General features: G+C 39.9%; 1 protein-coding gene across 3 annotated transcripts in view; it reads left to right on the forward strand.

The window, feature by feature from the left end:
• Positions 1-23,104, forward strand: part of AFAP1 (actin filament associated protein 1) — a 121,804-nt gene that overhangs the window by 31,589 nt on the left and 67,111 nt on the right. The window contains exons 1-2 of one of the 3 annotated variants that reach the window (XM_040593384.1): positions 14,137-14,206; positions 21,594-21,722. In XM_040593384.1, coding sequence (XP_040449318.1) covers positions 21,596-21,722 — 127 coding nt within the window. In that variant the 5' untranslated portion in view covers positions 14,137-14,206; positions 21,594-21,595. Of the gene's footprint in view, positions 1-14,136; positions 14,207-21,593; positions 21,723-23,104 lie in introns of those variants that run through there. The other 2 variants (XM_040593399.1, XM_040593390.1) reach the window with 2 other exon arrangements.

Here is a 23,104-nt window from a genome sequence, read left to right on the forward strand (position 1 = left end):
GCTGTTAAAAAGGCACAAAACAGCCAAAACCAATACCAGAATGTTCATTTTTTACCCTCCCAAAATAAATAATTTCTGTTCATTATAAACACTACAATTAGGGAGGTAGTGCAAGTAACAATCTTTTATTTATTTTGTTTTGAAGTACAATTGAAATAAATTTCTGCTTCAGAACAAAAGTTTAGAGGAGGAAAAAAAGAGTTTCTTATGACAGACGATTTTAATTTACCTCTAATGAATCTGACTCGTAGCATACTCATTCTTCTGGGCTTTTATTGGAAACTGCCTGAGCAGAAAGTTCATTTTTCCTGAAAAGTCACACTTCCTTCTGGATGTGAGTAATAATGTGTAGATGTTTATTTAGTAAAAAAATATTTTCTTTTTTTTTTTTTTTAAACTAAATAAAAGACCTCTCCAAAGACACAGGGCTTCCAAGAAGTGGATATTTGCTGGTAGCCTACATGGTAAGTTTCCAGAGCATCTATTTCTAACATTTAATACTGTATGATTCTGAGGTGAAATAAAATGTTCTTGTGCCTTGAAGGCATGAAGAAACGGCTCTGGAGCACTGGCTATAAATGAGGAAGCCTTCTGACTTTCTCAGTACCTCAGCTTGGTGGGGCCTTATATTTTGTCCCGATAAAAGAATTCTGAACAGGTCTTTGTTTCTCAGAGGGGGCCTCTTACCACCTGTCATGATCCTGCCTTTTATGCTGGGCATGCTGCAGATCGTTCCTCTTGGAGTGGCTGCTTCTCATACTCCTGAGGAGCAAAGAGGATGGTTGAGGAAGTGCAGATTACCTGCTTCTCATCACAGCATGAATTCCCACAGAGAAAATAGTCATGTAACCCTTCGTAGTCTTGTCCTTCTAGTGCACCAAGATGTACTTCCATCAGAGTGCGATGTGAGGTTGAGCTAAAGTGATTCTGAAGCTGCTAAGGATACATTGGAGTGATCTCATATGGGTGTGCTTATATACAACTGTCTTTCACTGTAGAGTCTCACAGCTGCTCAGTTAACAGGAATGTGGTTACAAACTGGGAAACTGTTTCTGGGATGGGGTTCCTTTTCTTCAATCCCTGTTGCTACCCTGGTGAAGCTGGTGGCTATCACACATGGTTCTGCATCTCTTTGTTTGTGAAGAGCATAGCTGAACAGCTGCACTCCAACCAGGCCACTATGTAAATGTTCGTCAAATTACACTTTACCTGCTTTCATGTACCTAAATCCCACTATAGAGGAGACTTCTGTTTTCAGGAACACAGCATATTCTTTTACAATGCCAAAATAAATAGTGGGTGAGAGACAGGGATGAAACGGAGCTAACGAGGATTTTCTGCTGAGTGAATGTTTGGATTGTAAACTCTGCGGGGGTTTGGACTGTGTCCACACTTGTGTTCTGAGGAGTCTGATCTCACTACCAGTGTCCAACAATAAATAAGATTTTGCAAAGAGAATAAATAAAGTTTCACAAAGAGAGATAAGGCTGCAGTCTATCCCAAGCCAGAAGGCAGTGAAGAGGCTTGTTAAGAGGTGCAGAATCTACAAGAAAACACAAAGAGGCAATGCCTTTGGAAAACATCTACAAATCAGAAAAGAATTTCATAGAATTAAGTGAAACACAAAATAATAAATGAGCTGTGACCCAGGCTGTTCTTTGCAGTGAGCTTCCTCCTTGTGTTCTTTGCTGATTCACTGGCGCCAGGGCGTGCTCCAAGTGTAGGGGCAGCAATAGGGACAATTAGTGATGATGGAATCAAATATTACTACAATGCTCCCAATGCAAACGCAACACTTTCCTCCTATCTGCCCTTGTCTGAGTACACTGTTGCCAGGGATCCCCCTCATCTATCAAAAGCACAAAAAGAGGATGCCTTACCCCATCTGTTTGGTGATCTTGGCATAACTGGTCCTTCTGGGGAGTTTCTTCTTAACCCCTGAGAAACTGATAACCCTTTTTGGTCTTTGGCCTACCCGGTGATCCAGAGTTAGTAGCAAAAAAAAATATTCTTTGCATCCTTGCTGATATTTTATATTCATACTTTTCACATGACAATTTTGTATAATTTCCTTTTATCTGTTTGTTGTCTTTCAGTTTTGCCACTTTTTGCTGTTTAAATATTGAAAGGAGTAATAGAATCCCAGTGTCCTCTTTTATATCATTATCTTTACACTTTTTTCCTTTCCTAAGACATAGATTATGTTTTTTCTTTTTCTCTGAAGCCAGTCTGCCTGATGTTTTAAGCATTTTAACCATCTGTACATGGGTTCTGTGAGCAGCATGTAGCATTATAAGAATCAACGTTGTTTCTGTCCCACTGTTTATACATTCCCTGTTCTGTTGCTGGTCATGGTATATGGAGAAGGTGTGTTTACTCAGTCTTCCTTTTTGTCACGCAGGAAGGAGTGTGGAATCAAGATGGGAGGGACAGAAGGAGACTGGGGAGGTGCTATAGGGCACCACGGGAGTTGCTGGGGTGTCACTAAGAAGTGATATGGTTCTCTTTCCTCCAAGTGGGCCATGCTGGGGAAGAGCAGGAGGGAACAGCGGGGGAGCCGGCAGCCCAGCAGAGCTGGTGGGAGTGGGCATTTCTTGGTTTCTGCGTCAGCTTGTCAGTGAATGATGGCAGTGGCCTTTCCCAGCAGCATCAGGCAAGCCCACAGTTAAGGCACCCTGTATGAAAATGTGGTGTAGAGAGTAGCTTTTCAGAGCTCCTTCCTAAAATCTTCTTCCCAATTTTCCCCTTCTCAGACTTAACATTTTTCTGGTTTCTACCATCTGTATTGCCTCAATCTTTTCTTCGCTTTGTTTTTACTCTCCTTAAAGTTCTTATGTTACTTAGCTTCGTATTATTTACTTTTAAGTGGGAAAGGCTTGAAGAGCTATGTTTATTTGTTCATTTGGGAAAACTTCACCATTACTTAGACCACCTAGAAGATTAAACCCTGCCAAGGTACCAATGACCCTTCCTGTGTCCTTTACTCAAAGGAATATACTGTAAATTAGGATAAATTGCAACTTCTTTTCTTCTACTGCAGCGAAAGTTAGAAACAACTGAACAAATAAGACGTGTTAGGTTGCTTGCTGGCAGACCTTTGGGATCATACTCTGGTTAGCTACGCTTGCAGCACTTTTTTTTTCTTGTCATACTTTCAGATTTGTATGGTTGCAAAACCATTAAACTGTTAGATGGCATATGCAAGAATTCTTGTGCTGCTTTCATATGGGTGTTTTAAAAAACATGATATAGTGTTCTCTAACTCTAACACAGTGTCATTAGTGGATATCAAGGCTCAAAACAAAAGGGATTAGAATTATTACCTTTATCTCCAATGATGGGGAACCCAGAGGACAGAGAGGAGATCTCAGTTGCTTCAGTGCGTCTCACTGTCCATGAAGACCTAGAAGCAGGTCTACTGAGTCCTCTAGTATCTTCCTTTTAGGCTTCTACTTTTTGGGGCACAGCATATCCTTTGACTACTTCATAGGCTTTCCACGCTGACTTTGCAGCCAGGGTTGTTTCTTCTCCAAGCAGGTTTTTGAGGTGTTATTGAAACTTCTTGAAGCAAAACTGTTTGCCCCAGTATTTGACTGAAGGATGCGGATTCTCTAATTTACACTTAAATAGGCGCCCTGCTCTAACTTATATTTTGGAAGGAGTTTGCTGTGGTTCTTCTCAGCTGCACATCAGTATATATGGGGCTTGCAAGACACTCCCTGATGAAATGTTACTTTCCAAACAAAGTATTTTCTGAAAAATGCCATCTGACTGTGCCAATTGCCAAAGAGCAGTGTTTTTGAGGCGCTGTTGCTGAACCTAAAATTTATGTCAAAAGCTCAATGAACCCATTCCTTTTAGCTTTTAAGTCAAAGCTCTGCTGACAGCACTGCTCCATTGATCAGCTGCATGGATCATTGAACTGTGGCCTCACAGAGCAGGCTTCGGGAAACTGCTACCAGAGCTGGAAAGAGTGATATTATTAGCTCATGATTTGCTACACTTAAGTAGTGTTCCCAAAGGACCAGGATACTGGACTGAGTTTTCAGAGCTCAGAATTCATCTCTGGCTTTGCCATTTATTTTTGTCGTGGTCTTAGGCAATGACTTTTCTCCAGAGCCACTTAGTTGCTGCTCTTTTTACCTTAAAGAAAGTTAATTGGGAAAAGACTTGGTGAGGCTGTGGAGAAACTACAGTCCTCAAGTTCCGCATAGCTGTCTGAAGCTGGGCTTCTATGCCTTGTTTTTCTTCCATAAAGGGAAGATATCAACACTCCAACCTGAAACCTCCTAAGCTGGGAGGCTTAATGAATATTCATGCAGTGCACTGAAGAATAAGTGCATAAGAATTTTCCAAATAATAATCATACCTGCTGACTTTTATTCCAAGCCCCCTTCCACCCTTGCTCTTTCATTGTTTAAAAATATAGTCTCACTGTGCCACAGAACTGAGACCATCGCTTGGAATTTTATAATGAACATTTCAGAGTTGTGCATGTGGTTTGCTTGAATACGATGACAGTTTTCACCTCTCGTTTTACTTCTCCATGTTCTTCTTGTTTCAGACTTGTAGGCTAAGCTGATACAGTGGGATACAGTTTCTCTTTAGCCTGTGAAATAATTTTTGTCGGTGCGATGGTGCCAGAGAACTGTGCTAGTGGCATATGGCCAGGCTGCACCCTGGCACGTGCAGCCATCACTCAGTGGCACTGGTGGGAGAGATGTATTGGCATGTCTGAGCATTTTTATTCTGAAGCGTTTATTCTTTTGCAGTATGGGAGGGTAAAAAGTGAAATCTGAGTAGTTTTAATTAATCTGTGCTACAAATAATCTCTGCCTTGGCTAGAAATCCAATCCTCTTCCTCACTACTCTTGGATTTAGGTAAGCCATTTGCCTGCGGGCTAGCGCAAGCCAGGAATGTAGATCTGGGGGCCCATCCTGACCTGTGAGTGTCCTCCCAGGCCAGATTACTTGGGCTCGGTGTGAAGCATCTTATGCTGGACTCTGGTGTCCCTCTGAGCCCGCACCTCCCAGTTTGGCAGCGGCACAGCATCCTTCTGCTCCGTGTCGGGCTAATTAGGTGAGGGGCCCGGGGGCTGAGAGCCCTGCCAGGATGGCTGTCAGCCTCTGACTTCTTGCCAGCCATCTGAGGAGGTTTGGCATTCTAGATTGAGGAGAGGCTGGAAGCTCAAAAATCATGAATGCTTACATGGTTCTCCCATCATCATCTTTGTCACTATTATTTATTAGCATCTGCACATCTAGACTAGCTATGCTGCAGCATGGGCAGGGGCAGCTCCTGCCGGCGGGGTCTGCCCCCAGTCACAGGGCTGTGGCCCTGGGACAGCCCAGCAACAGCAGGGAAACCTGCAAAATGGTGTTGAAATTTATTCATAAAATTAAATACTATTGAAGTTTTTAATAGCTTAATAGTAAATTCTGTGTTCTTTGAAATATTTTTTTTTCTGATTCTGCACTGCAAATATCTGATCATTTACCGTACTGGCATTTGGGCTTTTTTAAGGTTTAAGGAAAACTTGGCTCTTCTTCAGAAAGTCCTTAAGGACTTTCCACTGCATCCAGGTCACATGATTTAGATCTACATTTTAATTGCAAAAGCCAAAGACAAAAATAGACAACACTGTCAAAAAAGGCTAAAATTAGTCACATTATCTGGAGAGGGCCACAGCTTGATTTGGATTTGCAGATGTGCTAAGGGTTAGATTATCTCAGCAGCTGTTGACATTGGGAGAACTTTGCCATTAATGGGAATTGTTAGACAAATGCTATTTGGATCTGAGATTTTGCCTCAGCATTCAGTGTTACACATTCAACTTGGATATATTTGGGCTGCTTGGAGTTATAGCACAGAAATGACGTTGACACCAACTTTGTGGATTTAGAGAACTGCAGAACACGCAATTCTCCCCATCTTTTGCTGGCCTTCCCAGGAGGGAAATACCAGGTATTCCTGCTTTAGAATGTGCACAGAACTGCTGCAGCTTGCAGTGTGGATGGGACACCAATCCTCAATGGATCCTTTCTGTGATTTGTCAGGAAATGGGACACAGAGGACAACCAGATACTTTCATACTGATGTCCCCTACTGTTGCCTGATCCTAGTATAGAAGGGATTTCTAAACGGCCTGAATTTGGGACGATAGATCTACGGTGGTGTTCCACCATAACGCTACTCTAGCATAACTAGGTATAGCACCTAAAAGCTGTATCCGTGCCCTGCTCTGGTCCATGCTGTGGCTGCACGTGCACTTGTGCCAGCCCAGCGAAGAGACAGAAAGTACAGCCTGGGTTCGGGAAGGGTACGTGTGGCTGCTCCTTTTGGTGCCAACACTGAGTTATGCTCTGTGAAGGTCTTTGTGGTACTAAGCCTGCCCCAGTTTCCCATCTATAAACCAGAGAGAGTGCTACTCTGTAATCCAAAAGGGTGGTAGGAAAATGAATAGTTAATAGGTCTACAGTGCCTTGAGAATTTAAATTACTTTCTAAAAGTTGCATGATGATACTTGCTGTCCTGCTTTTCTCACTTCAAAAATTACAAAGTTTTTTTTTAGAACCCCTGCCTTCATCATAATTAAGATCTTGATTTGGCTATTAGTAAATTTTCATAAGTTTGCCATCTGGAATGAAAAGAAAGCATAAGCTGATTTTGCCTTTCTTTTTATGTCTCTTAAGAAAAAATGGGGGCAAAAAAGTTTCATCATGGAAAAACAGTTTAAAGCAGCGTAGAAGAGAAGAAATCTCTTTATAAGTGCATGTTTGCATCTTTCCTGTAAAGGAACTATTTAACTGAGATAAACCTTTTTATTTTTCTTCAAGGAATACTGTTAAGGTTCATGGACTTTGAATGACCCATCTCTCATTTTTTTTCTCATGCTCCTTCCTATTCAGAGGACAGCCTGCCCTTTTTGAAGCACCTTTTTGCCATTCTCAAATGCTCCAAAACAAAGACTTATTTAAATAGTTTCCATTTTTACACTGGCCATTTCTGCCTTTTGCTGATTGTTGTCTTGCTGCTAGGAGAGGCAAAGGAGGTCATCTTGCATTATTTTATTGCTAATGTGTATATATGTGGTGAGCCTCTGGAAAGGCTCACTGGAAAGGGCGAGGACATGATAGAGCAATTTGTCCTTTTTTTTTTTTTTTTTTTTTTTTTTTTTGGTTTTCACAGCTCATTCACTTTTAATACGGTGCTCAAACTATAGTTTATGAAAAAAATGGTTCAAAACTTTCTTAGAAGTTTCTTCACTGCATTATCAAACTGCTTTGAATAGGAGGGAAGGGTGTTTTTGAATATATAGATTTCTCTAGAATTCCCCTAAAAACTATCAAAGTGGATTTGACTGCTTTCTTTCTTTTTATAAATAACTTCTGACTCTAATGATGAAAAGTACATGTAGGGTAAAATCTTTTTTACTGGGAGGCTTTTAAAAATATTCAGTTTGATAATGTTCCTAATAAGCATTTTCCAGCATCTTTTACATGGGAAAGAAGAGAACAGATTTCTGTCTCAGAGGTTTTCCCCCAAAGCCTGTGAAATTAGTCCTTCTCTAAAACCAGTATGTTGCAATTTATATATAAGGAATACCTCTTTGAGACTTTGTCTGGATTAAAGGCCACGAAATTAAGGTTTGTATAGAGTATGCCAACCTCAAGGACTTAATGGGACTATATACTTGATTCTTCTCATGTTTCTGCTTTTCTTCATGCAGTGCAAATCAGATGCAAGTAGGAAACTGTTAGGAGTAAACGATTGAGATGATAAAATGCAATTTGTTCCCTTAATGTCCATAATTGGGAAAGAGACCCTAGAAATTGAGCTAGGAGATGTAATTTATACAAGCAAGACAGGCCCTGAGTTTTCTGTACATTTGCTTGTGAAAGACCTTTTTATGTTCTTTGAAAAGGATTCACACTTTACTAATTTACTTTTTAGCTTTGATGAAAGTGTATGGGGGAAGAGGAGGGAGAGTGAGGGAGCACAGACTAGGAGGTGGAAGATGCAGTCCAATTTGTTTCAGGGTCTGCAATTGCAAATGAAGCATTTTGATCTCTCTTGATCGAGGACAGATCCCGTCAGATTAGACCCCACTGTCACCCCATTTGAGTTGCCAAAAGGGTTGCATGCATAGTCTAATAATTATATGTAACGCTAAGGAAGACAGATGTAGCATTAGCTTCTGATTCAAGCAACCACCGTATTAATTTTCAAGTGAGCAGCAGCAGAAGCAGATGGTGAGATGAGGCAAGGATGCAAATGTTTGCCATCGATAGCTTTTACCTTTGTGTAATTGCTGTGGCTGATGTGGGGCCGAGCCGACGGGTCCCAGTGGCTGGCTGCCTGGTGGCACCAGCTGGTCCTTCCCCAGCCTGGCTGCCGAGGGATGCTGCGCAGGGCTCGCCTGGGCACGGCTACAGGCGTGACACACGTTGTTTGTGCTATGATGCAATGGGATAACTTTCATATAGAGTCAGCACATTTTGGATAATAACTGAGACCAACAGATGCAGCAGTCTGTGGTTTCCTAGTTAGGTTATGAGTCTGTGAAAAACAAAGCATATAAGACAAGGAAAATATGCAACCTTGCTATAAACTGAAATCCTTGCTGTTTTTTTTTTTTTTATTTTATTTCTTGGGGGAGGGTGCTGGGTTTGTCTTAGAGATCTCAGTGGGAGGACATTTGGCAGTGCATCTTCTTTGTTACTCAGGAATAGAGGAAGAACTGGGAAGCGCCTATTGGCAAGTATTGTTAAACAAGCCATCCAGGACCTTATCCAGCGATATAAGACATGAGATCGATGGCACACCCAAACCTTGATGAAGCTCATTTTGATCAGGATATTTCTCTCAGCTGTGACAAAATTCTGGTGAGGACAAATGGAGTCACAGTGATTTTCTTAGTCATAAAATGTGGCTTCCTTCCTCAAGCAATATTGCTGAAGTATGCTCAGAGATAGCTGCGTAATTGGAATAGAGGGTTTTGTTCTGTATCCCATGGTCCATTTTTATCTGTATAGTATCCATCAGTGACACGTGTGGGCAGTCATGGAAAGAATATGCTGAGGATACGTTTAAAGTGCATTTTTTTTCTTTCCCATAGCCAGATAGGAAGTTTTTAGATGCTGTAACAGTGAGAAGCTGGTGTTCCTTGTGCTGTTCAGTTCTGTGACGGCACATTTTACAAGCAGTGAATTAGCTCATTGACCTCAAAAAATGCACTTGGACTCAGGGTGAGAGAGAGCCTCTGGTAATAACATTTTGGACATACGTCCTCAGAGATTTAAAATATTCTTGTATGGATTTTTCTTTTCGTTTCTTTTTTTTTTTTTTTTAATACAACCTCCCTGTTGGAAAAGACCAGCTGTGATGGAGGCGGATGGAGCAGGCGCAGCCGGCCGGGCAGTGCCCGTGCCAGTACCAGGGTATGTCCCAGCAGCTGCCCTGTTCTCCCATCTTCAGTGCTGCATCCTCCCATCACTGCTGCCAGGAGGAGCAGACATCCGACTGTTCGCCTACTTTGCTCCTGTTGCACAGGAATGAAATTACTGCCTTTTAGATGTTAATAACTAAAACACAGATATTTTTTCTCTCTGAACTCATCCTGTTGTTGTGGTTAGTGAAACCGATCAGAAGGATTGGGACATTTCTTTTTTTTACCATGGGAAAATGTTTGCAAGGTCTGGCCTAAAGGTAGATAAAAAAACCAGCTGCATGACGAGACACGGTGCAACTGTTAGGCAAGGGGGAATGTGAGGATTATTGTTGAAGGGACTGCTGAAAGAAAGAGGGATTTCATGGGAGGGAGGGAGGTTGCTTGGCAGGGAGGAGGGAGGCTGTTCCAAACATATGGGGCAGTGTAACCAGATGTAGAAAAACTGGATAATGTGCAGAAAACAGAAAGCAGCCAAGAGGAGTGAAAACCGGGGAGCAGCCTGAGAGAAAGGTGTTGGCAGCAGTTTATTACTGTTTATTAAACATATGTTTTCTGGTTTCACGATAAATTCAAAGCACCTCTATAATTAAAATGAAATCTCTGTAACATACAAGTATTAGCTGCATATCCTGGGTTACAATGAATTAGTTGAGCATGACTGAAACCATGAGAACTACACCAGATAAGGACCCAAAGGTTTTAATGTTTCTTTTCCTATTTTGTTGTGGGAGGAATTAGCTTATTTATTTATTTTATTCTGTATCCTTGGAATATAAATAGAGATTAATGTTAATTTTGTTTGATGAGGGAAGTTCAATTTTAAGTCCAAGTTTTGTATTCAGGCGGATCATACATACAGCCCACCCCACTCCCAAACATTAGTTAAATAAATTTGTCAGAATCTGCATTTTTTCAGGCAAAGGTTCCTGCTAGAACTTTGTACTCTAAAGAAACATCCCATCAAACAGAACTAAGACTGCTGTAGTCCACTTCGGTGTCCAGCAGATCTAGCTCATCATAAGTCGTCAGAATAACTGTTGGTAGTACAAGAAAGATGGAGTTCTCTTTGAAAGCTTGTGCAGTATCCAGTGTTTAATGTTTTAGTGATCAGACTGTGCATTTTGAAAGCTGCCATGAAGAAGTAACTTCAGTGATTTCAGCGGTTCTGTCCATCTTGTGACACACTATACAGTCAGTAATTAAAATGATGTATCACTGAGTTTTGAAGGAGTTCATAGTTGGCATTCATGTCATGAAACGCTCAAGTCTTTTGACAGATAATGGTCTGATGCTTGGTTTCTGCCTGATCAGGGCTTGAAACAAAAGCCACCGCCTATCAGTGTTCTGGTTATTGGAAATATTTGGCTTTAAAATTAGTGTCTTTCGTATGGTTCATTCAGTGGCTGTTGGTGACATGGTGACAACTTCTTACATAAGACTGTGGAGTCCAAATCCTTTCATGAAAATTGTTCTGGTTTGTTTGGGATCATTCCTCTACAGCATGCTCAGTTTCAGGACTCATCACAGTGATACCACCCGTGTCTTGCCAGGGCAGTGGACCTGACATTCGAATTCCAGTATAGTCCTTAGTTCAGCTGGCACAATTTCTGTTGACTTATTGACCTAGCTTATTATTAGCGTATTCTTTAGGGCCTCTTGTTTTCTAGCAAATACATAAAAATACACTTTTTTGATTTCTTATTTCCCTATCTTAAGGAAATGTAGTGTAGTTTCTGGGACCTGAATTTTCATAGATTTCTAAAAGGTAACTTGCTGACTTTATCTGCTTCTAGAAAGAAAGTGTAACCTTCACTTGTAAACACATTTACAGACAAAAAAGGGGCCTTGAAGGTTGCTCTGTGGAGCTCCATTAGCAAGTGTGAATTCCACTCTTGGCTGATCCCTGAGCTCTAGTCAGTGTGCTTGCTGTGGCCCTCCTTTGGAGCAGCCTGTCCAAGGCCAGAGGCACCTGGACCAAATCCAGTTGAGACAGTAAGGTTACACAGAGACCCTTTGGTCAGTCTTGTTTTGCAGGCTGTAGAGGTGTGCTGAGTGAAGGAACTGAAAGGGATAATTTATCTCTGGATTGCTGAGATCCACACACACACACGCCCACCCACCTCCCTTAATTTTATAGTTTCTGACAAAAAAAAAAAAAAAAAAGTTTACTTAATTTTCCTGTCCACGTACTAATCATAAAGGAGAACCAGAAAGAGGAGAAATCACAGAAACATTGATGTATTTTCAGGGAATTTACTTGGGGGCTACAAGAGGCGAAGGGGGTTGAAATTCCCCATTTCAGAATTACAGCTTTCCTGCTTTATCACAGCTAGCTGCATCCACTGTTGAAATGCATATGTTGCTGTTTTCAATAGAGAATTATTTCATGGTTATATTTATGGATCATGTATGTCAGAGTATGTGTGAGTGGCACAGCAAAGAAGCTCAGCAAAGTGTTGTAAGTTGTGTGCACAGATGCTGGAGAAAAAGCTTTGAAGGCATAGCTTAGGAGGAGAGCTGTTCCACCTGCTGATGGATTTGGTTAGCAGATACAGAGGCTCTGCCACCAGCCCTACCTGTGTGTCACCGGTCAGTGCTTTCATTACCTGCCTGGTGCCTCAAACCCTGCCTTCTGTTTTTCACTGCGGACCGGTGTCAGATCTGGTACTAAAAAATTTCACCATTGGTACCACTCAGTTCCAGTGGAAGGGGCTACCTAACGCATACAAGATAATGATGATAATAATGATAATGATGATGATGATGACAACGACATTATATGTGCCTCTTTGTGCACATTTCATTTACTGTTATCATCTTGACTGTGTCTTGGGTTATCAGCTGGTTTCAACTTGTCGATTTTTAGTTCTCCATAAACGCATGAATGTCCTTGGGACAACTTGTCTAAGACATCATTCTTTTTTTAGCGTCAGACTGTAAAAAGCTGTTTCAGGTGGGTGATTGTGAGGGAGGGTCGGTGTTATGAAAAAAGATGCTTATTGCAGGGTGTATCCCCTTAAGGTCCCATATATTTCCAGCTGCTTCTCCCTTTGGTCTTTAAAAGTCTGTGCTGGAGATGTAGCAAAGCTCACTTTCTAGCCTGAAAGGTATGTCTAAGGATAAAGACTAATTAACTGGGAGGTTTTATAGTGATATTTATCACAAGGGTGGGATTTTATGAAATTTTGGGTGCGTTTATGTCCTTATGTAGAGCAGAGGCCTAGGAATAAATCAACATGCATAGACATGTATATATCCATGATATTTTCAGGGTTCAAGCATTACTATGGAGGATTTGTTGAAACGTTGTGGAACATTCTCTATTTTTCTCTATTCTCTGTTTTTTTTAAATACTAAGATTTCCATTTTTGTGTTAATGGTTCTTCACCTATGGGGCTTGAGTTTCAAAGCTACCTTAAGCTCTAATGCGTTTTTTCCTGTTGACTGTGATCTACCTCTCACATAATGAAAACCTCCAGAATAAGAATAAGGGGTGACACTAAAGGACACAAGTTTCTTAGGGCACGTGTGTAAGGTGGGAAATTATGTATTTTCCACAGGAGAGATTTGAGCTCTTACAATTATACTTTCTATCAGTGCAAAGTATGCTTCTTTGATCTTATTTTCTTAACAGAAATCTGTGTTAATGTGTACATCTATTTAAAGTAATTTTCAAAAACCTGACAGAAAAAGCAGAACATGCTTCTCTCCTTGGGAAAAGTGTCAGAAATGCAGCCGTACAAGGTAGAAGTTACTCATTGCGGAATGGACCCAGCAGCGAGGTCTGTGGTATAAAAAGGTGCTGTGGGATGGAAAAAAATAATATTATTTTTTTCCATCCTCCCATACAAATGTGAGGACTTCTGGATCTGTTCTTATAAAATGCAGTATTATCTCATTTCTGGCTTGGAATTACCTGCAAACTGGAAGCCTAGAGCACCAGGTTCACCGAGTGCAAACTATTATTGGATTGTATTGCATGTATGGCTGACATGGTCAGTCTCATGGCTTCTTGAACAATTTTTAAGTGTGGTATTTGACATGTATAATGAAAATTGCTGAATATGAAAATACCAAATTATGTGCAGTTCCTACCATTGCCATATTTGTGTTTCTTTGTCATTGTTTTGCTATTCTGTTTCTCCATTCCATTAACTTCACTAATTGTCTCACATTTCTTCTGGATATGTAATTGTTCATAACTTTGAAAGAAATCCTAACATCAAAAGGGATCTGTGTGCAGCTGAGGACCTGAATGAAGAACTCAAAAAGATGTGCTACAGCATTTTGCTTCCTTTTGTGCTACCACAGGGTATCTGCTTCTGTGTGTCTCAACCTTAACTGAGCCCCATCTCCTCCTGGGACTTTGAGGCTGGGGCAGACATTCACCTCCTACCACAGAGGTTTTGTCTCCTTTTTACGTCATGAGGGAAGTGCTTTTCTTTTGTAGAATTGGAGCCCATTTCTTAATTCTGTAGTGGCTGCTTATCTTTTGTGGTTTGGGGTAATGGAGGAGTTGAGCTAATGCAGGAGCCAGAGGCAAGACCTGGAATGTCTTGTCCTGATTAGATGATGCCAGCTGATACATTTGGAAATGGTTAAATGCAAGAAATTTCCATTTTCTGCCCTAGTAGGGTAATGAGAAGAAAACTCAACCTGAATGCCCACAGTGAGCACAGAGGCGGGAGGTGGGACTCTTGCCCAGCCTGCTGGGCGTGCAGTTGGAGTGAAACCCCATTCATTTGCTTTACAAGGTATGTTACATTTATTTGGGGAACAAAAGAAACCTCATGTAGAAAATGCAATTCCTAGAGAAAGCCTTCAGCAACTTGATAAAGACCACTGTAAGCTTCTGTAGTTAGTTATCAGCGTGTTGGGGCTTTTTTGTATTTTTTTGGGGGGCTAGCATATTATGAATTCAAGGTAGATAATTAGTGCTTAAATAAAAATAAATGCATGTAATAGTGATTACTTTTTATTTTCTTCTTTCTTTGTCATTTCTTCTTTTGTTTTGTCTCTTGCTTTTTTGTTGTTGTTGTTTTTTCTTCTTTTTTCTTTTCTCTTATTTTTTACTTTTCCCTTTTGTATTTTCTTCTGTGAGTTTAGGAGGCATTCCTCTCCAGAGTCTGTGGCAGTGCTTAAACACTGGTCTGGACTTCAAAAAATAAACTCTTTATCCATCTACCTTATGTTAATGGATTACACTCCTGCATTGCTGTCACTCATTGCATGGCTGTAGCTTCTTGCCCAGACATTCCTTAATGCTTTCCCACCTCTTGTTTTATCACCCAAGTATTGCAACAGCAGAATTTGGAGCACTCATAGCATTTTGGGAAAACTGGTTTTCTAAGTGCCTATTCCTTGAAAACTGAAGCAGATGGAAGAAAGAAAAAGAGGAATACATGTGGGTTATGGCTGAAATGATCCCTTGACACTCATTGAGGTTGATCATAAATATGCATGAGACAGGAGGAGTTTTAGTAGCTGTGTTTTGCCTCTCTTGCCCCAAGCTGTCTGGAAAGAGAGTTTGTGACAGTCTGGGGAGCTCCAAATTTTAAACAAAAGATGATTGTTAGGAGTTTTTAGAGAGCTTTAAATATAATTATTTTTGTGTTAAAATACTCTGATGATAATCCCTGTGCCTGTTTTACTTGCTCCGTGCTAATTCTTCGTCTTTTAGGCTCTATCTACTATTAAGGGTTCACCTCTCTCTCATACACTTTTACCATTCTTCCCTGTAATGCCATGTACCCCCAAGATGATCACCTCTACTTTCTGAAGCAGGTTTTTAACATGCTTAACAGTTAGAGTTTCTCACAACTTGTACACTATTATTATTAGGACAGTAAAGAAGGGCCAGTGCAACCAAGAGAAAATTCTTGAAACATCTTTTCACCCTGTGTTCTTCAAACAGCATGCCCTTTCATTTTTTGGTGGATAGGATTCTGATATAGTTTCCAAATATGTCATCTAGTTTCTGGTAGCATATTGGAAAAAGCAAAACTTTTTCCTAGTGCTAAATATGCTATCACTGCCTGCTTAGGAATTTTGTGTATTTCTGAGTGAAATTCTTTTCCTGGATAATGATAATGTAGCCATGAAAGGAACTTTTTCCTCAGTTACTGGATTTTTGTAACTGCATTATAGGGTTGAGTGGAAGCGACTCAAAGTGATTTGGGGTTTTTCTTCGTAAAGATTTTTGTATCCTGTGGCTCTGTATTCTTCACAGTGTCTCTGATATTTATATCTTTATAAAATACAGACATGATTTCCCCAGCGGTATTCTGTTACGAGCTTTTTAATAAAATATTCAAATGACGACACCCAAAACTAAGGATGATAACACTATTTCAGTGACACAATTCAATAGAAATGGGCATAAACATGCAGCTCACACTCTGGTTTTGATTCCAAACTAGACCATATGTCTGCTTTCTCCACTGCTGCTTGTGTACCCAAGTGCCAGTGAGGCTTTTTTGGCAGGGTGGGAGAGTCTCTGTGTTTCAAGGTTTTAAACATTGGATCTTAGTAGGCTTTAATCACGTTTTGAAACAGAGTAATTTTTAATCGTTCAGCCAACCAGCCATTGCCAAATTTAACTTTTCTTCTGAAGACAGTCCTGAAGTATCATGCTGCTAACAGAATATGGAGGCTTAGATTTTTAAGAGGTGAAAACACAGAAGCATTGAAATTGGCCCATGTGGTGTATGAGTTAGAGAACTTCTTTATGTAGTACAAAACTGCAGCGTGAACATTTTTCAGAGTCTAAATACTATTATGGGATCAGATATGCATTTCATTTAATATAACCTTGCAATAAGTGATCATAAAGGCAAGGTTGAGGCGGAGACATCCACTTTGAAAACCTCTTAGTGGTAACTAAATACATTGCATGTGTGTGTGTGCTTGTATGGAGTTGTAGTTGGACTGAAGTGCACCTATTCTTGATAACCTGATTTTCATATGTAGCTTGAAGATTGGCATCGATATTATCCATAAATCCAATCAAATTTGTTTCAGTTAAATGGGATCCCCTCCCCCAAAGCGTAGGGTTCAAAATGCTGACATAGATTTTTGGGTTTTTTGGAAGGTGTCCTAAATACAAGTCTCTTCTCTATCAGAGGAGTAGCTAGGTGAAAGTCTCTGGCCTATATTGTACAGAAAGTCGGATTAGGTGATCTCTAGTGGATCTCATTGAAATTGTCTGTTCTGGCCATTAACACATGTAAATGTCAAACTAGGCAGAAAGCTGAAGATTTAAGCCCAGAGAAATTTGACTCAGTAATGTGCAAGGAACTGATCAAGAGTATCTTCTAAAAGTCTGAAGCTAAATTTTAATTCATATTTCTATGATAGATGTGTATACTGACATATTTGTATGCACGCATTTATAATAGACACATGGGCATGGAAGTCCATTTACTTTGTGTAGGGTTTGTATTGTATGGACAAGGCAATATTTAATAAAAATATATGTCATCCTTCCTGGATTTGTATTTATTTTTCTTAAAAGTTCTTCAGCATATAATAGTCAACTGGGAAACAGTTCTGGGTCATTTGTGGTATGGCAGGGTTAAGAGATACTCTTAAAGGCTGTGAGTGACAAAAACCAATCTGACTGTTCTTTTAATGAGCTCATCCTTGTCTTTTCTTCTAGTTTAAGCAACTGTGAAATCATGTGTGTGATACAACACTGCTCCTATGATCTCTTTTTAATCAAATGGAAGTGAAAACTTTATATTCTATAAAAATGGTTATAGGCTAGTACCCATAAATGTAGATTTGGAATAATTTCATCATCATGGTCTTTCAGTCCCAGTTGGTTTTAGTTCTGGTTTGGAACAAAAACTACAGTGTGATGTAATTGCCTTCCTCTGATTATTTTTACCTTGGTGTATTCCGTTGCTGGCTTGTGTATATAGTTTTTATGTGCTGTCATTTGAAAAAACTTTAAAACTCTTGAGAGCCAGTCTTGGAAACTCTTCTGGATGTATCATTGTTTTTTTTATTTGTGCATGGCAATTGCAGCAGCCCATTAGGGACCTATAATTCCTATTGAGCATAGAACGGACTTCTCATCATTTAATATGGAATGTGATTTTGCTCCTCATTTGAACTAAAATCTGCTTACTGTTGTGATTACCATCCCTGGGCTCCACCCTGCCTTTCACCACCTGCCACTTACAAGTAATTCCTTTGGCAATGAGAATACAGCCAAAACTGTCAAATAAATTGGTCCCTTTTTGAGTGCCTTCTGATTATTATTCTTATTTTGTTGTGATGTCAGATTTCCAAGGGTAATCTCTCACTGGAGGAGTATGTTTTTCTTTGGGACTTGCATCACCCTCTCATTTTTAGTCTCCATTTCAGAAGTAATGATTGCTTACTGAAAATATGCATTATGTGGATTTTCTATTATTCAGTTCCATTACTTTTTTGTGAGCACATCATTACGTTTCTAGGAAGGAGAAAAGAAGGTGTTTGGTTTTTTTTTTAATCCAGAAAATAAACCAAGGATTGACAGCAGGCAAACTTGTTTTTTCCCCAAGTATATGCAGGTATATTTGTTGCTGTCTTAGAAAACAGTTTTCAGTTCCTTATTACTTTAAATGCATTCCATGGCAGTATTTCTGTTCTCTGCTTTAAGCAGCAAAACTATTAGAAAAGTGCACTTTTAAGATGGGTGGAAATAGTGCTTTTTACTAGCTGGGAACAGTGTTTCCTTTCTTTTGTTTTGGAGTTTTGACACTATTGCGTATATATAAAGTGAAAATTCAGAACTCACTTGCTTAACACTTTGATGTTTGTGATGCTGTTAAGTCCCACCAAAGAAAATACAACCCCAATGTAATCCTGGTAGGAAAACAAGAGAAGTGATGTCTTAAGTGTTCATGCCTAGCATTTTACAACAGCTGCTAACAATTTTATTCTGCTGTCATCCTAAAATTTTAAACCAGCATTTACGATTGCTTTTTTTAAGTCAGTGTCATATACCTGTAGGCTTGCAAAGCCGGGGGGGGGGAGCCAGTCTTCTCAGGTGCTGTCCTCCTTTACAATGCACCGTTAAGAGATTTGACCCACAGTGCTGGACAACATGCCAAATGTAAATGCAGTTATGGTGAATGTGTTACTAGGGCACTTTGGGGTTTTTTAAGTAGTGTCTCACTGGTATCAGCTTCATCTTGTCATCCTCTATCAGTCCCAGCCAAGGCTTTTTTTTAAAGCCTCTGCTGGGGGTGGTGAAACTGCTTCCAGTAACTTAGGTGGCTTGCTCACTGTAGGTCAGTGGATGGTGGTCACCAGTGACTGCCATGCATATTTCCTCCAAGGACACATTGGAAGGCCACATGTGCATGGGCTGAGGCCTCAGGAGAGCTTTGGGCTGATGCCAGCTCCCCGCAGCCTCTCCAGCAGTGGTTTCCTATCACCTCTTCTCTTGTTTCCCTGTCTCATTACTCCCTCCTGCTCTGTTTTCATTTCTGATTTTACAATCCGCCTGTTCATGGTAGATTGTAAGCTCCTCAGTACAAGGTTCTTAAAATTTTTAATAAGTGAAAACAGTTATGCACACTGTACACACCAATGGTGTCTGTTGCTTTCCTCCTTTTTGGTCTTCCTTCCTGGAAGCAAAAGTTCTCAGCAAAGAAACGGGGTTGCAGTGGCACAGGGTGTGCACTGGTGAAGAGGGGAAAGGAGAGTTCCCTTCCAGCCGGTTTACAGCCCCTTGCCTTAAAGACTCCAGGAAACATGCCATCGCAAAGAAATTTTACTGCAGTAATATATGTGATTCCTGACAGTAATTTATACGTATGGAGCTACTTAAAAAAAAAAATATTCCTTGTACTGTATAGTGATTAACTTCACAATGACTGCCTAGATTCTGTGTTAATGATAGCTTTTGAAATGCCTGTATTTATAATGTAAGTAAATATCGAAAGATTCATTTATTCCATAATTAAAATAGGGCTTGTAACAACAGTAGCAATACATCTTACATTCAAAGCATACTTAAAAGCAAGAGACCACTAGAACCTTAATGGAATATACATGTTATTTCTAAAGTGTATCATTTGAGAAAAAAACCAAAACAAATAACTGATTTTTCGGGTATTATTATTTGGTTTAGGTCATATGTCCTCTTTATTCCTCCTTGAGTCTTGTGATCAATTACTGCTTTGCAGATCTGAACCTATAACTTTTTCCTTCAAAGCTGTATGCTGTAAGTATATATGTTGTTATTCCATAATGTGAATGACACTGGAAATAATAGGGTTGTTGTGAAATACTTTGGATTTCTGATGGATTTCAAGACAGCTTAGACAGCTACAAGTGTGATGGCAAAAAAATGACCTGTAGCCATGGAATGTTTTTTGTGACCTGCGTTGTGATATAGACAGTTCTGCTGTCACTTTGGGTACTCTCTTTCTGCCTATATATTGTAAAAATCTTTGAGAAACATATTTCCTGAAAATGTGGATGGTTGATATAATGGCAGTGCTACTGCTCAGTTGAATAGAAGAATGTATTCACCAAGAAAAAAATTGGGCAGGATGGATGTGTATGTGCAAATTAATGGTGTTTTCCAGAAAATATTTGCCCAAGTGTACTTCTTCAGGGATTTCTTTGTTAAAACTTTATCGTGCCTTGGTACTGCAAACTGGCATGTCTTCTGTGCCTCCTAGGAGTATGTCCGGTTTGCTAGAACATCCTGATTGTACTTGCAGGTGCAATCTTCAAATAAATGGGAAATTCTGCATCCACTGGAGACAAGAGGGGGCCAACAGTCCCTCCCTCGTAGGGATGTAACTGACATCTGCAGGTTTCCACGCACACTCCTGTTTTCAAGTGTAGGATAAAACAAATGCATCTTCACCAAGGGTTGTTTAAACATCCAGACACCTTCTGAGAAATGGAAGAAAGGATTCCAGGTTCATCTGGGTAGACAACTGCAGCAGAAAAGGTTTTAGGAGTAGGGAAGAGGTGGTAAGGGAGTAGGCAGCAAATAATGTACTTTTTAGAGGTCTGAAGAGGCTTAGCAGTGGTCGCCCTCTTAAGCCTTGAAGTCTATAAAACCAAATGTGATTAAGTAGGGATGGGGTTAGGACTGAGATTAATTGTAGGTGCAGCCCTGAAGTGAAATGGAGGTTTCTCCTCACCTTTCACTGAGCATAGTGTCATCAGATACAGAAAGTATGGGAATATGAACTGTTCTATCAAAGATGAAACCGAAACTAAAAAGAGAGTCCACTTAAGTGAAGGGACCAGAGAATCTCAGAATTATGACAGAATTGAAACATGAAAAGCAGGTTTAATACTACGGGCTTCTCATAAACCTGCTTACTAGATATCATATGATCAGGCTGTAACAAATGTGTTTATAGGTATGGTCTGAGCTACTGCAGTAATTAAGACAATGCAAGGCTTTAGAGGTAATTTGCAAGGAGAAAAATAGAAATGTGCTTATGAAGTTTGTTGATAAAAAATTTGAGAAGCATTGGGAATACAGAGAAGAAATGTAATTTTTTTCTAGAATGAATTGGAAAGCTTTCAAATCTGGGATATTAGAAATAGGGTGAAATATGAAGTGCATCATCAAGAATCTGAGGAGATTACGCCACGGGTTGGGAGCTTGTCTTTGGAAATGATAAGAAAGACAAATCACTGGAAGAAAGGAAAATCTGCTTTTTTTACCACAGCAAACAGAAGAAATAATATGAGGGAAAGAAACTTTCCCTAAAGATCTACGAAAACATCAATGTGTCTAGAGCTTCACCAAACTTTAAATTTGTTCTGCAGTTAGAAATTGTTTGGTAACGGGAGAGGATCCAGAGTGGCACTGACAGAAAGGCAAATGGTCACCACTTCTGCACTTTTGTCTAGTGCTGGCTTGATGCTGTGATATGTGAAAAGAACTGGGTTTTTCTGCATCTATTTTGTGATAAGCACTACAGATGCCAGTAGTGCTCACTGATGGGCTGCTCTGTTGGTTTCACTAATAAATAGTCTGTTTCCAGCCAGGAGGACCATACATTTTTAAGAAATGCTAGAAAATAACTATATGAATAAATGAGAATTAACTCTGTCTTTTTTTTTTTTAATGGGATGTTTTTAGAAGAAGTAATTTTCTTTTTTGTCTTTCAGCCATGGAAGAGTTAATAGTTGAGCTGCGCCTGTTTCTTGAACTTCTGGACCATGAATATCTAACTTCAACTGTCAGGGAGAAGAAGGCAGTAATAACTAACATTCTCCTGAGGATACAGTCATCAAAAGGTCAGTGTCAGGGTGAGTTTTATTGCTTGCAGAATGTAGAGAATATGTCTGTGCTCAGTGAAATAGTTTTAAGAGGTAAAGACAAGCCTTAAATTGAAGCAAGACAGAAAGACAGGGTGAAGCCAAAGTGTAACTTTCCTGAATGCTTTCCTTCATGTTCAGCAGTAAAATACAGCAAAAGGCATACTGGAAGTATCTTGGGTTCACATCAGTGAAACCAGCCACAAAATTATGTGCTAGATAGCATGTTTTCACTTCTGCTGATAGAGGGGCTATTCCATTTTATTTGTGGTATCAGTGCTATTTATGAGTTTTGATGGAAAAGTAATACTGCATCAGGGAGTGCTGGCCACCACATCATTTTGTGAATGCATGGGTGCTGCATGCTGCATCACTGTCAAATGATCCAAATCTATCAAAAGCTTTGACATTGAGGTGGTTTCTTATGTGTGGCTGATACAGAAGTGCCAAGCCAAAGATATGAAATGGCTGTCAGCATGTTTGGTTTGCATTTTGCAATTAGAGTTATAGTCACTTTCCCCTTTTCTACTTATCTAAAACCATTTTGATTGCACAGTCTCTTTTGTCTCCATCAAGATTATGGAACTGAATGCAATATAAATGATTCACTGTGTACAGCAATCTTTCCACAGAGCTTATATGAAGAATATTCCTCACTGTTTTTTCTAATAGTACTCATATTTCCTTACAACTTTTTCTGTATGCAGTGTGCTTCTTTCCTTTTCTGTATGAAGTGGGCTATAAGACCTCTGCCCGTCCTACATTTGACAGAAATACTGTCAAGTGTAAACCCACAGTGTTTAGATTTTTTAAAAATACCAGAGCTTGTTGAAGAAAAATGCCACATTGTGAGCAGCTGCATTTCTCATAATCTTTTTCATCTCCAGTGCTAAAAAAATACAGGCTTATTTGATGCAGGGTTTCCCCCCATCAGTAAAGAAATCGTTTTTGTCACAGGATTCAAGTCCAAGGAGAGCAGCTTGAAAATAATGATTTCCATTTTGACATGCTTGAAGACACATTGCTATTTTTACTTTGCTTCTGAGAGAAGGAAGCAGGTACCAAGTTCACATATTCTGGAAGGAGGCTTCATGCCCCAAAAGCCAATCAAAAGACACCAAACTCCCCCAAAACCAAAATCTGTAGGTAAGAACCTGCAATTTGGTGTGCTTAGAAACAGTAGTGTTTTACAAAAGTTCGGAATAACCTCAGCAAGCTGGTCTGACACTCCATGTTCTTCTTGTAATCTTTTCAACTAGATTTAGTAAGATAAACATTTGACTTCTTCAAGAAGTCAGATGACATTCTGTTGCCAGCTTTGCAAACACAGGGAAGGGTTATCATATCCGTTCCTTCAAGAC

The sequence above is a fragment of the Falco naumanni genome, chromosome 1 (assembly GCF_017639655.2).
Source record: "Falco naumanni isolate bFalNau1 chromosome 1, bFalNau1.pat, whole genome shotgun sequence".
In the NCBI taxonomy this organism is placed as follows: Eukaryota; Metazoa; Chordata; class Aves; order Falconiformes; family Falconidae; genus Falco; species Falco naumanni.